Consider the following 18,252-nt stretch of genomic DNA (forward strand, 5'->3'; position numbering starts at 1 on the left):
TAGCACAAGGTAGAACAAGATGCTATTTTATCTGCATGTGACACAGAGGTTAGAATTTTTGGTTTATGATTTGGTTTATGAAACTGTTGTGAAAAGAACAGCCTCAAAAATTAAATTTACAGTTGTATAATACCCCTTTACAAAATACAAATGTAAAAAATATATATTTATTTACATTATTTTCTCATAACATTCTGACAGCCTAAATTTCAATTAAAATTCTTACAACAGCATGCAATAACTTACCAACACTTTGCGTCTTTGAAGGTTCATCTTCATCTAACTGCTCAAAAGCAGTGACAAAATCATCCTCAATTGAAGAGACTGACTGATTAGTATCATCATCTTCTGTACGGGATGTCTCTGTTCGATGTTTTTGCAATGATTTTTTTTCAATTGCGTATCTTAGGCCTGTGGTATACTTGCTCAGCAAGGTAAATACATAATCTGCTTTGATCCTTGGGAATGAAGGAGACAGTCGCATCACACAAAGCACTTCAGGAAGCTGATTCTTGAAAAAGAGCAACAAGAAAACCAGTATAACAATCTTTGAATAACTTCAACTGTCAGGAATAACAACAGATTCCCTCAACACATTTTATGAACAGTAAACAATTTACAAGTATTTTAAAGCTAAGAAAATAAACGTGTAAAGTGATAGTTAAAATCATTTGGCATTTTAATGACCTCTGCAATCTGAATAAGTCATTGCTATAAGACAAAAGAGGTTGTATAATACAACCCTGATAATATGCAGTCATGAATCTATTTAAAGAACACACGTGTTAAAAAATCCATAAAGACAGAATTTCAAGAGCATGTTTGTGCTGAACGTTATTTCAGTTTACAGATTATATGTTTCAATATATAAAAAAACTTGTATGCAACATGATTTAATTTTACCATGCAAGGCAACATTGCATAAAGTTGCTTTAACAACATGTGACTGGAGAAGAAAAGAACCCACTGAGTTTTATGAAGACCTGACACTCTCATAATTTCTTGGCATCTCTGTTTCAAGGGGGGAAGTCTGCAGAAGATGTAAGCTAGAGCAGAGCAGAGCAGAGTTGTCAATTTAACAAGTTTCACCTTCTTTCCAAATTGGCAGTAAAAGGGACTATAGTTGAGCAAAAGGACTGGATCAGCATTGTAGATATTTTGAGTTAATAATACAGGTACTTAACTGTACTTGAAAAAAACAATTGAGATTTTCTAACATTCATTTTAAGCAAAAAAAAAACAAAAACAAAAACACAGAAATGTAACATTAATACTACTGCAGCCCAAAAATACAAGCTAAACAAAGCATGATATTATTAAACTCTTTAAGAGGCCAAATAATACCTCTTTAAGGCAATATAACTCTGTACTTCAGACACAGAAGACAACAAAATATTTACCTGATGTTTTGTTTTTACCAAGGTCTTCTTTACATCTTTTAGAAAAACAACCTCGTTTTCTTTTAGTTTGCACAACTGAAGCGATTTCAGAACATCTGGAAGCTCTGCAGAAACAGCTGCCAACTCCTGATTTTCATATATGAAAACATTGAGAACATGAAGTGAAAAAAACTAAGTGAAAAATAATGAAGGGGTTTTGATCTCATATCCTCCCCAAATATTAACAGCTGCTACTTTTGGTAAAGCTTCTCTTTTATCCACTATTTATTACTCTATTCTCTACTTACTCTTCTGAGCTCTGGTATAAAACTCTTTTCCACATATAATTCAATCCACAAATCTTTAACTTGCTCTTATACCAAAAGAAGAATTTCCAGTGTTTCTCATGGGACAGAAAAGGCTTAAACATCACAAAGACGAATCTTGGAAGCACCAAAAAGCAACTGCACATTGTACAAAGTACCCAGATACATTCAGAAGACTGATCTCAGTGGATCTCTGCATGCTCTTAGCATGCTTTACTGGAATGGTGCTATGGCCCACTATTATAGAAAAAAGGAACATTGGCTTTTTCTTTTTCAGCATTATCTCAGATACTTTTATATTTATTGAAAATACAGAGAAGGCTTGTGAAACATTTATTTATTTTTTTTTAAAGCAATCTAAACAGTACGCATCTATATTGTAGAAAGCAAGTCTTCATAAACCTATTCAGCCTGATTTTTGTATAAATGTCATCTAACTCTATATAATTAAATAGCTCTCACCCATACTTGAGAGAATATTTAGCAAGACTATAACTTTATTAATTAGCAATACAGGTACAATTCTGAACACAAATGGATTCATAGTTTCTATTGTTTAACAGACGTTTTAAACACCAGCAAACCATTACAGCAATCCCTACTGAGATCTAGACAAAGTGTGGAGTAGTACTACAAACACGTTATGGTGTTATACTGACATGCAAGTTGCGCAAGAGAAATAAATCCTTAACTTCTTAAAATTGTATGACAACACCACTAATTGGCTACACTTCCCTCTTCAAATATTTCCTCATCTAACTCTCCAGAAATAATAGCAACTCCATGGCTAGCAGTCAATTCAGAGAACTTCTAGCTTTGCACACTGCAACTGTACTGTATTAGTAAGCACAAATATTAAGAAAGTCGTAAGCAAAAATATTGATACAGTTTTTAACAACAACAAAAAAAACTACATGCAATTTAAGTATGCCACTTCAGACCATTCCAATACAAAGACTCCTTCAGGCTGTATTTAAAATAGATACAGAAACTCTAGTGATGACGTTAAAATAATTATATTCAACCTCTCAAACCTGTTTAAAATTGTTATGCTTCTAAATGCTGAATGTAAACATACTTCATTTCTCAAAAATCAAAACTCCTCTATCCAACAAGCTGTGTACTACTTAGAAGAAATCACCAGTGCTGAAGCACATTGTTTTCCAATCCGGATAGACATGCCATACCTGCAAATGTGCAGTATCCATCTCTTCAGCAAAACCTATAAATGTAATCTGTAGAATAAACACATGAACAATATTAAAGAAACAGAATAGAACTTTGTAGATTTCCTAGAGAAAAGTAGAAGTGTAGCATATTTTATCATAAAGTTTCATTCTACCACCAGAAAAAACATACATTTGGGTAGCTTAACTTGCCTGAACAGTAGTGCAGAGTCTTACATATAAACAGTTAACACTATAATATTTGACTTGTAAATATCAGATCAGGCTAAAGGGCACATACAACATGTAAAACCCACTACACAGAACATTTTCTAATGGCTTATGGGCTGGTATAAATTTATCAACCCATACATGTCCCATTCAGTCTATTAAAATAAACATGATTTAGCAAAGATCAGTGCTTTAAGCTGTACACATACAAACCAGTTCCAGTCTAAAATCTGTCCATGCTAACAAACTATAACACATTTGGATATACTGAAGAGAGTACAGTGCTAACACCTAGACTATTTACCACGTGAACTGATTAGCCTCAGGCCAAAAGACAGCAGGTGTGTTTTAATCCACTTCTTTGCATGCAATATCCAAATAGAATAACCCCTAAATTGAAAGGATTAAAATATTCAACCCCCAAAAAAGCTCTTGTCAGACTCAAGAACCTGGTATATGTAAGAAATGTCAACCATACCTATGGTTTTTGGGCTTGTAGACAGGTGATATTTTATTACAGTCTCCTATTCTGCCTACAGGCATCTTGTATCATTCAACACTAACGGATCAAAGGCAGCAAATCTTTTGTATTATCTTCATTCTTTAGTGTCAGCTCATGACCTATGTTACAACCACCTGTTCAAACTTTGTTTCCAATGCCAGAGTTCCTCAGTTCTCATTTAATATTTCCCTAATGACTCATCAATAGCGTAACTGCATACTACTAAAAAACCCAAAGCATTTATTTTCAAAACAAGGTTGTAATAACTGGTACACAAAGAATAAATGCTTCCACTGATATCTGCAGTTAAATGTGATAAGGCTTGGATTCAATTATTTTAGAGCACTATGCAATAGAATGGATTCTTCATATTCAAGTCACAGCTCACATTAGGTTGGAAGAGACCTTAAAGATCAACTATTTCCAACCCCCTGCCATGGGCAGGGACGCCTCCCACCAGACCAGGTTGCTCAAAGCCCCATCCAGCCTGTTCTTGAACACCTCCAGGTATGGGGCATCCCCAACTTTTCACATTAAATTTTTGACACCTACTCCCTGTTTATATAAAGTAGTCAAATGGTTCTCACGCCTAAAATTAGCAAAGCACACCTCTATGCTTATCACTTACTAATCGTTTTAGCAACTTGCTTGTGCATATATAGAAACTACGAAAGAAGTAGAAAAAGAAATGGCTGAAAAACAATTGTTTTGTAGTATATTTGAGTTTCAAGTAAGTTGTATGTTTTGTCACACAATGAAATGATAAGCCTCCTTTCAAACTGAAATCATACTAAATATTAAAAATTCTGATTTATTTCAGTCAGTGTCATGCTTGAAAACTCCTCTGCCCCCTAAACCATCTTTTTCTTTACATCCACTTATCCTTACTTCAGTTATGACAAAATCCTAAATGAAACACTTTGCAGTAACATTCCAAAAAGTTCTTGGCAAATTACAGTTCTGCAGCACCATATTCACTGTGCTAACTATGAAACAATCCTTTTCAAGTGATACATCCATCAGCTCCTACTTTTTTTTTTTTTTTATCCATACAGTATCCGGAAGACACCTTTCAATTCCTACATCTTTTACCTGCACAATACCTACAATATGAACTGAATTCCTCCACAGAAGAGGCATGAAAGAATACCAAGCTATTTAAGGACTTAGAGGAAAAGCAGTTCTCTGAATAATATTTTAGGAGGCTTTAAGGTCTGTTGATGCTCGTACATCCATTTGATTAGGGTACACCATTTCTTAGCGGGTGTATGCTCTTTTGTCTTCTTACATGTCCTTTTCTCCTCCTCAAAATAGTAATTCCAATCCCTTCCATCTCCCAGAGAATACTTCATTGTGCAAGACAGGGCAGCATGCAGGAGCTGCAGCTTTGCGCTGATGAGGGCTAACAGGTCAGTAGGAACACTGATTAGCCAGCAAACTGCCATCAAAGAGACCACACCACTGAGTCTGCCTATTTCTGCCTCAGTGACAACATTAATTTAGATTTATTATGTCTAAACTCCAGTTTTCAGAGAAACGTAGTATCATTTAAGATCACAAACATTTCTGAAAATAGTGCAGCCATTCAAAAGTTGTTGGGGAGTAGGCCAGGGAGATAGAAGGGCCAACGATCAGTAAGACAAGCCTATGCTATAAACTAAAACTAAGCTATATAAAGCTATATATAAGCTATATATAAACTTAAAGTAAAACTAAGCTATATTTGAAGGTTATCAAAATCCATGGGCGCAGAGGTGCTCAACTGAAATGGCACAGGAAGCCTAAATCTAGTTTTTGTAAGTTTAAGCAATTACCTTCACAGTCCTAATGATTTCTTTTAATAATTTTCTGTATATAGATGTCTTTCTCTATATTTTTATAAGAACAAAAAACACCTGTTCTGTGGTCCTTCTATCAACCCTCTTACATTTCAACCACAAGGCTCTTAATTGTTTGAGCTAATAAGGTAACTAAATATAGAAAGCTATCGTTCTCCATAGGGACCATCGTTACAGGCATACCAACTGCTGCCAGCTACTGGCTATTTAGCAATTTTTGCTTAAAAAAAAAAAAAAAAAAAAAAAAAAAAAAGAGGGGTGGTTCATCTTTCACAAGAACAGCTCCTTGCCTGCTCCCCGAACACATTTTCCAGTCACCAACCTCACTATCCAGCCAGTCTGCAACACACCATAGAGGTCCAGGCAATCCTCCCTCCCCTCTGCTAGGCACACTTCTAATGCTACTCCTTATCCAACTACCAGTCTTCCTTAATGATTTTCTGAGCTTTTTTCGCTTCATTTCCCCATCTCTCTGACCAGTTCAGGTCACCACCCCCTTCTATATGCTCCTTGTTAAGCCTGTCAACTACTCAGTAGCCTTCTAAAGCTCTTAATACGAGATACACCGTACATGTTGCTTCTTAGCTCTTTATTTTCCCTTAGACCAGCTTCTCCAGTCTTATAAATGAAACAGCTCTAGTCATCCTCCTCACAGCTCAAGATTTACCTGTATAGTCCTGATTTCTGTCCAGGCCTACTTTTTTGTTGTTGTTTGTTCATTTGTTTTTTAACCCTTTTTCCACCACCAGACCTTGTTTAATTTTTGGCCTAAATATTCATATACAAGAAGCCCTGAGCCACTGTACTGGATCAGCTTTTAGTGCTGAGCACAAGGTAAATATGAATAATCCACTAACGTTCATCTTCAGACCTGGATCAAAATGCTCTGCTACTTTTGTTACGGTACTGTCCATACAACCTGATCACAGTAGTGCTCACAAACGCAGTACACCCAGTTACACAATTCTTACAAGTCCACACATTTTGTTATTTAGTTTCACAATTCCTACAAAACAGAAAAATGTCATCTTGAAATGTCACAGTTGTTTTCAAGACTACAGTGACTGAATTCAAGAATGACAATTTGGGGTAGAGAGTTAAAAGCCAGTAAGTTGCAATATTGCTCACGTTTGCTATTCCCGTTCTCCTGCAAGCTAAGTAACTTTTTACCATAACCAAAAAATATATATAAATAGTAATATTAAACCAAACCTCAATAAAATGATCTTGTTCTTCCCGATTTACACATTCATCTGCTGATATACTGCATAACTCTTTCTTGCTGTGTAGCAGTGACTTCATAGACTGCAGAACACCTTCACCAAAACTCTGAAAAATAATGGAAAAAAAATAAGACAAATGTATTTTCAGTTTTGAATACAGGGTCTATCCCTTACACTCCCACAGGTTTCCTTACTATAAGTACTGTTTCAAACAATTTTGTACATAACCCACCAGTTTTAACCATTAAATTCCACATCCTGAGTTTAAACAGATAAGGTCTTTTCTTCAAGAAAATTTTATTGCAAAATAAGTTGTCTGTACTTAAAAAAAAATAATAATAATATGGTGAGAACATGTAGACTTGGGAAAAAGAAAACAGATGAATCCAATAAGAAACCCAAGCCCCACCCATTCCTTGGAGCCTGTACATGGAACTTTCCATCAGCTTTTCCTTAAAGAGAATTAAAAGCAAGTTTAGCCAAGAAATGTTATAGAGGTGGCTTCACCACTCAGAGTGGAAGAAAACAAATATAAGAACACAAGAACCACCCTGCACTTTCTCCTTTCCCATTCTGTGAAAAAATAAAGAACTTAATTCTGTGCAATTATTTCTTTTAACATTTCTTATTTAAATTTATGGTGACATGCAAGCATGGATAAAAAAGGTTTAAAAATGTAGGAATTTCTCCCACTGTAAGAAAATGTAGCAAAACAGAAGTTATCACTGCTATCTGAAATCAAATAAAACAAGATGACAGAAAAACTGAAGGCGTCCTCAACTTGTAAGAAAACCAACCTATAATATCCTCTCACTTTTATTTTTCGAAAGTCAGCCACCTTTTTTTCTTCAATTTTCTTTTTAAAATTGTCTTCTCTGGCAAGTAGAAAGATTAAGAAGTAAAAATAAGACCACAATGTGCTTGTAAATTGTTAATCTAGTTATCTATTCTCCGTGTGATTGCCCTGATAAAAAATAAGTGAGAAATGCATCAAGTTTACAAGTTATTTCAAACCTGCATAGCTTCCTAAACAGTACAAGCACTAGAAAGCAAAATTTAGTCAGAGAAGGCTTTGCATTTCTGACAATCCCACAGCGAAATAATCTCTTTATGGTAAAAACTGATCATATACATCACAATTAAACCTCAAGAAAGATGATTCTACTCTGAAAAAAAAAAAAAACAAAAACAGTGTTATATACTACTGCACTAGAAGCCCAATTAGCATGGCCAGTGTTACCACACTTGTGTTCATCGTAATATGGAACTAGGAAAGCATTTCTAGAATGGAGAGACAAAAGCAAAATTCAGGACCCCTGAAATTACCAAAACGTATTTCAGAATGTTAGCAAACAAGGCTAGGACAGCAATGGCCAAGTGACATTAAAGCAGTTAAAGTAGTCATTTTTATGGAAAAGTAAGAGATGGCAATGCAACTGAAGCATTTTGGACTGCATTTAAGGCAGTTTGGGGGTCATTTGAAATAAATTTTAAATTTATTCAAATAATTCTGACTTTCATCTACTCCTTTGTCTCCATATGTTTATTTGCAATTTTACTCTCACATGTTGCATACAGATCTCCATACTTTCCAAAATACGCAGACAATGTCTCTGAGTCTTTAAATCATCCAGATTTACAGGTGGCTGCAATGCCAATAGTGCTCAGACACTCTCCCTCAATAAATCTAGAAGCACGCAGTCTCTCCCAACTCATCCCACAGAAAAGTAATTTCTGAAGTCAAACCAACATGTTGAAATGTCTCATTTCCAGCTTATACAATAACTTAATCAGTCACAGCACTTAAAACATTAATAAAAAAGTCAAACATGACCTGCTAATTTTCTGCAGGCTAGAAGTAATTCAGTCTGACAAGTGCTGAAGATTATTCTCTAGTTACTGGGCTTTCTAAGGCTACGAAGTATCGATATACATCTTACTTACATGTAAGTATTTTCTTCCTTAATGAGTTTAATATTTCAAAAGAAAAGACAGGATGGAAAACTAGAACAGAAGTATGGTATTAATAATCACTGTAGTTCAAGTTACTAAATTCAGAATTTTGGAGAATATTAGGCTGAATACATAAGAAAGAAACGTGCAGCAATCTGAAAAAAAAAAAAATCTCCCTCAGGTCTGGAAGAACTATCAAGCAGTACTATATGAAGGTCTGGCAGACCCCCTGCTACAACACCCTTGCCACGCAAACTCAACACACACATTGACAGAGGCCCTACATGACTGAAGAGATCAAATATACTGACTTAAGGAGTGGAAGGAGGTGATGTGTGCTTTTAAGATCGTATGAATCAATATAAAAGAGCTTAGAACATGGAAAGAATAAATAGGTATAGAAATTACCAGGCAGAAGATAGATATCATCTCCCTCAGCTATATTACGTTCCATAGGTTATTGACACTGAACCAAAGGGAGAGTTAAAAAACAAAGAGCTTGTAAAAGAGCTGCTTCCAGAAAAGAACTGGCCTAGACAGAGCCAGCAAAGGATTTTTTTTTTTTTTTTGATAGGGTAATAGATGTGGGCCAGTAACCAAAAACCAACTTCTTCCAACTCAAGACTGAGGTCAAGTATCATCAGCATGAATAAGTATAACAAACAAAACAAAAAGAGTAAATGTACAGATGAACCTAGTAACTCAAAGCAAGCAGGCATCATCAATTAAGAAGAGCAACACCATATACAGGAACAAATTGTTCAAGGTGAGAATAGTTTGAAATGCAAACCTGTCAAGCACAAGGGTATGTCCTTAAAAACTAATAGCAAGCATTTAAATAGAATTCTGAATTCACAAGCTGGGAAACAAGAGACCTGACTTTCTCTCTCAATCACGATATAGCAGTGAACAATCAATATGATGCAGCACTGAAAATAGCAAACGTGACCCTTGCAGCATCCTTTACCAGAACTGACATCATTCCAGTCACTGAGCGCATCGTCTGTAATTGCACACACCATATCATCCACACGTAAAAAGAAGATTAACTTGCAACAAGCACAGAAAGGAGGACTATGAAGGATAATCACTGGAATGCAGCAGCTTTCATACAAAAGCACACTAAAACCTTGGCTTACAGTTTCCAAAAAATCAAGGTTAACAGAGAAGAGACTTACAACTGCAAATACACCATGAGGGTGAACATCAGCAAAAGGGAAAAAAAAATCACAACTATTTAAGGTGAATACTGACACCCATGAACAGGTATAAATTTGCTGTGAATAGTTTCAGTCTGAAATTCATAGAATTAATCATTACAGCAGTATGGTTCAAAAAGGTTTAAAATGCAGATGACACCAAGCTATGCGCATGTGTCGATCTGCTCGAGGGTAGGAAAGCTCTGCAGGAGGATCTGGATAGGCTGGACCGATGGGCTGAGGTCAACTGCATAAAGTTTAACAAGGCCAAGTGCCGGGTCCTGCACCTGGGGCGCAATAACCCCAAGCAGAGCTACAGGCTGGGAGATGAGTGGTTGGAGAGCTGCCAGGCAGAGAAGGACCTGGGAGTGATGGTGGATAGTTGGCTGAATATGAGCCAGCAGTGTGCTCAGGTGGCCAAGAAGGCCAACGGCATCCTGGCTTGTATCAGGAACAGCGTGACCAGCAGGGCTAGGGAGGTGATCGTCCCCCTGTACTCAGCTCTGGTGAGGCCGCACCTCGAGTACTGTGTTCAGTTTTGGGCCCCTCGCTACAAGAAGGACATCGAGGTGCTTGAGCGGGTGCAGAGAAGGGCGACGAAGCTGGTGAGGGGCCTGGAGAACAAGTCCTACGAGGAGCGGCTGAGGGAGCTGGGCTTGTTCAGCCTGGAGAAGAGGAGGCTCAGGGGCGACCTTATCGCTCTCTATGGGTACCTCAAGGGAGGCTGTAGCGAGGTGGGGGTTGGCCTGTTCTCCCACGTGCCTGGTGACAGGATGAGGGGGAATGGGCTTAAGTTGAGCCAGGGGAGTTTTAGGTTAGATGTTAGGAAGAACTTCTTCATTGAAAGGGTTGTGAGGCACTGGAACAGGCTGCCCAGGGAAGTGGTGGAGTCACCATCCCTGGAGGTCTTGAAAAGACGTTTAGATGTAGAGCTTAGGGATATGGTTTAGTGGGGACTGCTAGTGTTAGGTCAGAGGTTGGACTCGATGATCTTGAGGTCTCTTCCAACCTAGAAATTCTGTGATTCTGTGAAAATCAGCATTAGGGGATTTGGGGGTTCAGGGTTTTTTGTTTGTTTTGGTTTTGTGTTTTTGGCTTAATCTCCCTTCATTAACTCTGAGGCTATAATTTGAAAACTTCTTCATATTACCAAAACTGTGCTTTTGACAGTGGAGGACTGGATTCAATTTCAGAGAAAACCTCCTATCTAACAGGCACTGAAAGCAAGTTCCCTCAACTCCAGCCTATGAGACACTAGGCTAAATTAAAAATTGAAAATCTGATAGTCTCAGGGACTCGCTGATAGGCGTAGATAAGGACAAGAGGTCATCTTCAACAGAAAGATGCTAATTTGTTCTTCTAAGTAGTACAACTACTACCAATATACATCTACTTATGAGAAAAAAAAATAAAAATAAAAACAACAACAACAAGCTACCTAGAAAGATCTACTTGCTAGGTCTGTGTACTCCTTCCTCACAGCAATCTCAACTTCAGATGTCTGACAGGAAACCCTACTTCAATAGTAAGCTTGAAATCTGTGTTCACTAAGTTATACTAGGGTAAAATACAAATATCCTAAATTGCATGCAGAGCAAGACAGACCTCAACAATCACAAATCCGCATCACTTCTCCAGCTTAAAAGAACAACGCAGAGTTTTGCATTGTTCCCTTTGTAGACCACAAATCAAGAAGTCATTAGCTACAGATCCTTCACAGTATGACTAGTGTACAGTTTCTACCAGTAATCTCAGGAACTGTTTTATACAACTGCTCCCTAAAAATTTCAAGCAACCAAATAAGCCTGCAAGATGTCTGTAACACTGGAGAAAGCTTTGGCAAAGCAAGCGAAAATTTTCCAGGAAATACTAAAGGTATCAGAAAAAAAAAGTCCCATTTTTTCTTCCATTATCTGCCAAGAAACCAAGTCCAATGCTGGCGAGTCACATTTACTCTACTCTTAAGTAACAAAAGAGCTCTTCTTGACTTCTTGTGCTGTAAGATTTAAATGGGCTTATTATTTTGAAGTCACTTTGTAAAAATGGAAACCTGAACTTTCAATGTGCATACCACAACCATGCACTGACTTCTACAGCTACTTCAACATTTCTTTTTGAAGTATTATGAAGACAGGACTCAGACTGTGAGCTGTGAATCAACAGCAGATGAAATATAGCGCAATTCTGAGCACCCTACTGCCTGGCTCTGTGAGAAAGAACGAAAGCTCCCTGCCATAAGCTAAGTAGCTGCCCCTCAGGGAAAAATCAAGAGGAGGCCGCTACAAATCAAAACACCAGAGTCTGGCTGAATGAAAACAGAGTTCTGTGAGACACCTGGGAAGGGAGGAATTCATGCCACTGGAACCACACGGACCAGGCTGCTTAATGGCTATTCACAGAACTAGTATTTTAGGCAACCGTTAGTATCTGTGAGGAATCACTGGTCACTGTCGTTATTAGAGAGAGGTTTCTGCAATGCAAAGGCCTAAAAACCTACGGGGTTTTTGTCTGTTTTTATGTTGGGGCTGTGCATGTTTAAATTGAAGAGTAAACAAAAAGGGCAGATTAAAAACATCCTCTAAAATTCACTCTATCCTCAAGCGTAAAATAACCTGAATATTGTTAAATAAATAATTTAACTGTAGTTTATTTGTAAACCTGTAAAAAAAAAATTGTATACAGTATGTCTTAAAGTGAAAGAATATCACCCATAATTAGAAACTGCTTAATGCATGGCAGTTATCAGAAACTGGAACAAGTGATTCTCTGCCTGGCAGTCCCATAAAGCTCATCTTTGCTCTCAAGCAATTCTTACAGGACCACATACCCTGACTCTCTAAAAATCTTTTACAAAACAATGCAGTTTCCAGGTGACAAAATTCTTTCTTGCTCAATTTCTCTTCAGCACCATACAGTTTTAAGTCAGAAGTCAAGGAAGATCCAGAAAAATACTCATCTGCATTCAACTACTTTGAGAAATATCATTGGATAAATCAATTTGTTCCTTCAGGATAAACTGCCGTGTAATACTTTCATTTGAGGAAGTTGCAGTTTATTTCTCTAAACTGAAGGGAAAAATAAAAAGAATAAATAAATACTGTTCAAAAAATCTTTCACAAGCACGAGGCAGACGTTACGTTTCACCAAAGCACTGCCCAGAAGGTCACATAAACATAAAGATAAGCCAGAACGGAAACAAAGATATAAAGATACTGCAATAAGCCGTAACACAGATTTTGCTTTCAATGAATGCTATGTATGTGTATTTTAATTTGTTACATAAAAATGTGAACCAACAATCAAAATAAAATAGTTATATTGCATAAACAAGGTAAATTTTAACATAAATACATCACAGTTATATCACATCACCTCAAAACAAAAAAGGAAGACAAGAGGCAAAAGCCTTCTACCAATTATTCTTTCTCACAGTTCTACGATGCTATATGCAGAGAGCAAGGACAGTTTTTTGCCTCTTTGAAACATTACCAAAGTTAAAACTTAAAAAGCAACAAACAAAAAATCCTTAACGTTCACTTAGGTTATTATTAGACTGATGCAAAATCTATCAAATTATTTTTTTTAATGAGTTACCTTTTTCACAGACGTTCTTGGTTTCATTCGACTGCCCTGAGCCCTTGCGTACGTATCCATGATTTTACCAGTCTTAGTATCCAATGCAAGTCAGCTCAAAATACCTACAAAAAACATTTACACTTGATTATTTTTATGGTTCCCTACCTAGTTAGTAATACACTTTGAAAATGCAAGTAGAGAAAGTAGAGAGCCAAAAGAAAGAAAACATATTTTGAAACTAAGATCAAGTAGCACCCCATCCAGATTGTTGCCCTTGGAAAATACACTGCCTTAACTTCAAATGAGGCATAAAATGTAAAATTAATGGTAACAATAACCCCCACACACATATTACAACTAGTTCATAAACGTTTAACTACATTTCAATGGTGGAAGACAACATTATGTGAAATATTGTTTCACTACTGTTGAGCCTTGAGTGAAGCTCATCAGCAGGTTCTTGTACCACACAAGGCACTGGAACCACACTTCAGCAATCCAGAGGGGAAACATAGTTCTTACTCAGTCAGCCAACTGGCCTGATTCTTTCTGTCACCTACAAGCATTACAGACAAACAGCACGCGAATCCTGTTTAGGGTAACACACATCCACGAGCTTCTTCTTGCACTGCTCTGGGCAGTCCCGCCTCAGCTGACAAAATTCAGGGGACCAAGGATGCATTCACCAGCACTTCACCATGATTGGTCAGAAGAGCTGCTGCTTAAGCCAGCTACCCTTATTGTTCTCAAACCCAATTCTAACAACAAATATATGTATCTAGGAATGAAATCTAAACAGGTTTCACAATTTTCTGTTTAATTCACAGCAATGAAAAGAAACAAAATAGTCTCGTTTCACTCATCCCTATATCCCCTCAAAACAGTGATGAATAAAAGGCATTAATGTGCAGCATGTGCAGGCCTTTTAAGTTGTATACAAGTTTTGATACTTCATCTTTCTCGATGGTCACAGAATTTAGCCAAGAAAAGACTCCTGGACTAACCAAAACAAACCAGATAAGGAGCATATCAAATTGACTGCAAATAAAAAATAAATACAAATCACTATATCAGACCATAGAGAACCAGCTAACCAGCCTGGTTTTCTTGACATCACCTCAAGCACACACACACTCTGTACAGGAACAATCATGGGTTTGTCCTTGTAATTTAAATAAGGAAAGTAGTCCTGACAGTAGTACTGACATAAAGTCATGGTATTCTTCATCTTCTCTCCCCCATCAGGAACTATAAAAACAAAGACTCCTCACAGGTATAATAATAATGATGATTGCATATATCTGTACACATTCCACCGTGATTTCTGCATTCCTTCATAAAGATGAAGTTGTCAGAACCTTCAAAAAAAAGTTACACCTACATAAACTGCACCATTTCCATTTCTGGAGCACAGCATCTCACTTAACTAGCTTTCTCTCAAGTTTGGAAAATGAAGACAACAACATGCAACAGATAAGCAAACAGTATACATGTACATATATATAATCTGTATATGATAAATTCAAATAAACAAATCTCAATCATAGAAAACTTTTGTGGATGGAAGATTAAAAACATAACGATGCTTCTGTTTAGATTTGCGTGTTAAAAGAACCGCCATGAAGTAATAACAAGCAAGAAAAATAAACCCACCTTCCGTTGTCCCTGCTGCTCTACCTGAAGTGGCTAACCCACTCACTGGGTTAATCTCATCACACCGGGGAACCACTCCGACCACATCCTCGTGCTCAGAACAGCCATCTCTGGGACAGCTGGTTTCTCACCCAGGCTCGAGTCCTACTGCTCCAGCTCTGCCATCTGCAGACCAACCATTCCTTGCAGCAATTCTAACAAAGCCCGACACAAAAATCATGGAGATGACTTTATAACCACGTGGGTTCCAACAGCATCTACTCAGGTACAGCGCTCCAGAGCTTCACCACCTCCAGACAGCAGGTTAAGTGTTATCCTAGAGCGTCAGTGAGCACACACTGGAGACCCAGGCACCCTAACTGAGCCCCCTGCAGCATCATGTACCTCGTGGAACCAGCAGCCTTGTAAAGCACAGTGCAAAGATGCCAGAGAATAACTCTACTGGCTTACCCCTGCCTCAACTTGACACCAGAGCCATTTCGTCTTATCAGCATCCTGCCCTACACAGGTCGCCTCCACCAGCTAGGGTATCCCACATCTGTCACTCATTTCAGAGAAATCTCAAGGGTCCTGCTTGTCCGGGAATACAACACAGAACAAAAATTGACGATGAATAAAATTATTATCTGTTTTCTACAGTACCCAAAATTTCGAACTAACTAGAAAGGAAGCAAAAATACTGACAAATAAAACAGCCTGGGAATAGTTTGTACCTTATGTAAATTAAAACCTAACATTTATGGTAACTTCTACTTCTTCATACTGAATCTGACTATTAGATTACATTTCCTCCTACTGTAAACTCAACAAAAAGGGGAATAAATGGCACAAATACCAGATGGAAGAGGAACAAAACTTTCCTGGTTCTGAAAAGCTATCAGCACTCATTAAACAAACATGGGAATAACTGATAAAAGCCCATTTAAACATCTCTGTCTTTCTAGCAAGTTTTATTATGTTTTCTTTAGCAAATAATTGGCAAAATGATTTTAAGCTTTCTCATCAAACCACATAATGAGCATTCAGCTAGCTTCCCCAATCTTGTTTGAGTGCATGTAACAGGCAGAATTCAGGAGCCAAATCAGCTTAACTGCATTCAAGAGGAATTTTGCCATGAACTGTAACTCTTTATCCAAATTTATCCCACACAACTTCACTAGAAGTCAGCGTTCACTGACAACCATTAGCAAACAAAAAGGAAATCTTTTTTGTCATTAAGCACAAGTGTGCAGAGCAAATCTTTTAAGTAGCTATATGGACACGTACACGTGTCTATGCTGCATGGCTGTGTACATGTGCACGTCTATGTCACAGGTATACAAGGGCTTGAGGCATTTGAAGTGTACATGCAGTAAATCTGAACTCTACATAATAAGTTCTTATTAAGTTTCCTTAATGCTTTTTTTCTCTGTTCTAATAATTTATCACTTTTATTAATTGGGTTGGCAGCCTTGAAACAGTCTATTCATAAAAATAAACTGTCTTGACAACAGCCACATCCACACTAACCGGGGTAGGTAAATACACCTGCGTTAGAAGTGTTGTATTCTTTGGTCTTGCTTGGTTCTCTCATTTTTTTGCTCCCTTATTTCAAAGACGTATGACATAGACACTAAACTTCACCAATTTCAAGAGAATCCTTCCTTTTCTCCGGCTAGATCATTGCTAAATATTATTACCCCTACCATTCCCTGGGACTGGACCTATTTCTCAAAATACAGCCTTGGAAAAAAAAAATCATTACTCCAGTACCAGAAATATCCATTAATCTAGATTTATCTAGATTTCGGGAGGACCATGCAATTAAGTTGCTGTACTTTATTGTGTCACGTGTTTCGTGCATAACTAAACCATTTAAGGGGGGTGATGTTGTTTTCCAAGCAGCAACATTTTTTTAATCAAACTTACTCCCTCTTAGAAAGACCTTTACTATAGAATACCTTATTTAGGAGGCATTTTTTTAAGCTTATAATCATACCAAATGATTAACAGGAAGATGGAATAATCTAATTCACATTGTTGTGTTTCCTCACTGGGTAACACGTTCCAACACCGTACTTTTTCAGCTGCCCACAGATTTTTAAAGAATCCATGAGGGATAAGAAATTATGAGGGATTGACCGAGATGGCATAACTCAATTATCTAGCCTCAAAAACTCACCTTGCCTGCGGGCCTGGAAATCCACCTGGACAAATGGAATGAAACCCTCTCTAGAAACACTCGATTTCCAAAGGATTTGATATTGGCAGTATTTTTGTCTAGATTCGATTGGACAATTCTGATATAACCTTGCCAAGATGAAGCGATGTAAGGCTGTTTCCGAGCAGAAGGGGGTTATTTAAGAAATATTGATTTTACTACCACCGATCTTGTCCAGGTACAACAGGAGGCTTTATTCTTCGATGCCTCACTCTGGTGACATCCCAGAGCTTCACCAACCCCGTTACGATACCAGATCTACAGCTCACAGCGACCTTACTCGATACGCAAGGGAGCCCTGCAGAAACCACTCCAGTTGTGACAAAACCCCCCAGAACCCCCTCAGCGAGAGCCGGGAAAGCCAAGCGGCAGCACCCGCCGCTCCCCCTCCCACCTGTGGCAGCGGGCGAGGAGGAGGAGGAGGAGGAGGAGGAGGAGAGCGGCCGGCCCGTACCTGTGGGGATCCCTCAGCGCCCGCCGCCATTTCGCCTCCTCACAGCGCCGGCCCCGCCGCCGCCGCCGCCGCCGCTCCCGTCACGGCCGCGCGGCCCCGCCCCCCGCGCGCGACGCTCTCGCGACGCTTCCCCCCCCCGCCCAACCGGGGGTCACGTGGGGCTCCCTCCGCCTTCCCCATTGGCTGAGGTCGGGCGGGAGGGAGGGGCTGTGAGGGGGCGCGCGCCGTTGGGGCCGTTATGGCCGTTACGGGCCCGTAGGGGGCGGGGCTGTGCCCTGTGAGGGGACGGCCGGGCGCGAACCTCGTGCCGGGGAGGGCGCTGATGGGGACGTGCCTCAAGCAGTGCACAGGGGTTAACGCTCCTCGAACAATGCGAAACAAAATTAATCCAGCACTAATGGCGCTGCCCCTCCCCGAAAGGCGCTCAGTGCCCAGCCAGGTTTAGCTGAGGCTGGGCGTAGCGGGATGGCACCGTGTCCACAGGGGCAAGTTGGTTGTGACAAAGCTCTGGAAGGTGGGAAGGAAACAGTCTCCAAGCTTGTTCTCAGCAAG

At 38.8% G+C, this 18,252-nt stretch overlaps 1 protein-coding gene across 4 annotated transcripts in view; it reads right to left on the reverse strand.

Annotated features, from left to right (window-relative positions):
* AKAP11 (A-kinase anchoring protein 11) overlaps nucleotides 1-17,790 on the reverse strand; it is a 43,109-nt gene extending 25,319 nt beyond the window's left edge. For 3 of the 4 annotated variants that reach the window (XM_084506260.1, XM_084506259.1, XM_084506257.1), the window contains exons 1-6: nucleotides 17,701-17,790; nucleotides 13,412-13,515; nucleotides 6,655-6,771; nucleotides 2,893-2,940; nucleotides 1,401-1,526; nucleotides 247-511 (exon numbers count right to left, since the gene is read on the reverse strand). In XM_084506260.1, coding sequence (XP_084362386.1) covers nucleotides 247-511; nucleotides 1,401-1,526; nucleotides 2,893-2,940; nucleotides 6,655-6,771; nucleotides 13,412-13,471 — 616 coding nt within the window. In that variant the 5' untranslated portion in view covers nucleotides 13,472-13,515; nucleotides 17,701-17,790. Of the gene's footprint in view, nucleotides 1-246; nucleotides 512-1,400; nucleotides 1,527-2,892; nucleotides 2,941-6,654; nucleotides 6,772-13,411; nucleotides 13,516-17,640; nucleotides 17,659-17,700 lie in introns of those variants that run through there. The other variant, XM_084506258.1, reaches the window with a different exon arrangement.
* Between the last annotated feature and the right edge of the window lie 462 nt (nucleotides 17,791-18,252).

Source organism: Aythya ferina (assembly GCF_964211825.1).
Source record: "Aythya ferina genome assembly, chromosome: 1".
Taxonomy (NCBI): domain Eukaryota; kingdom Metazoa; phylum Chordata; class Aves; order Anseriformes; family Anatidae; genus Aythya; species Aythya ferina.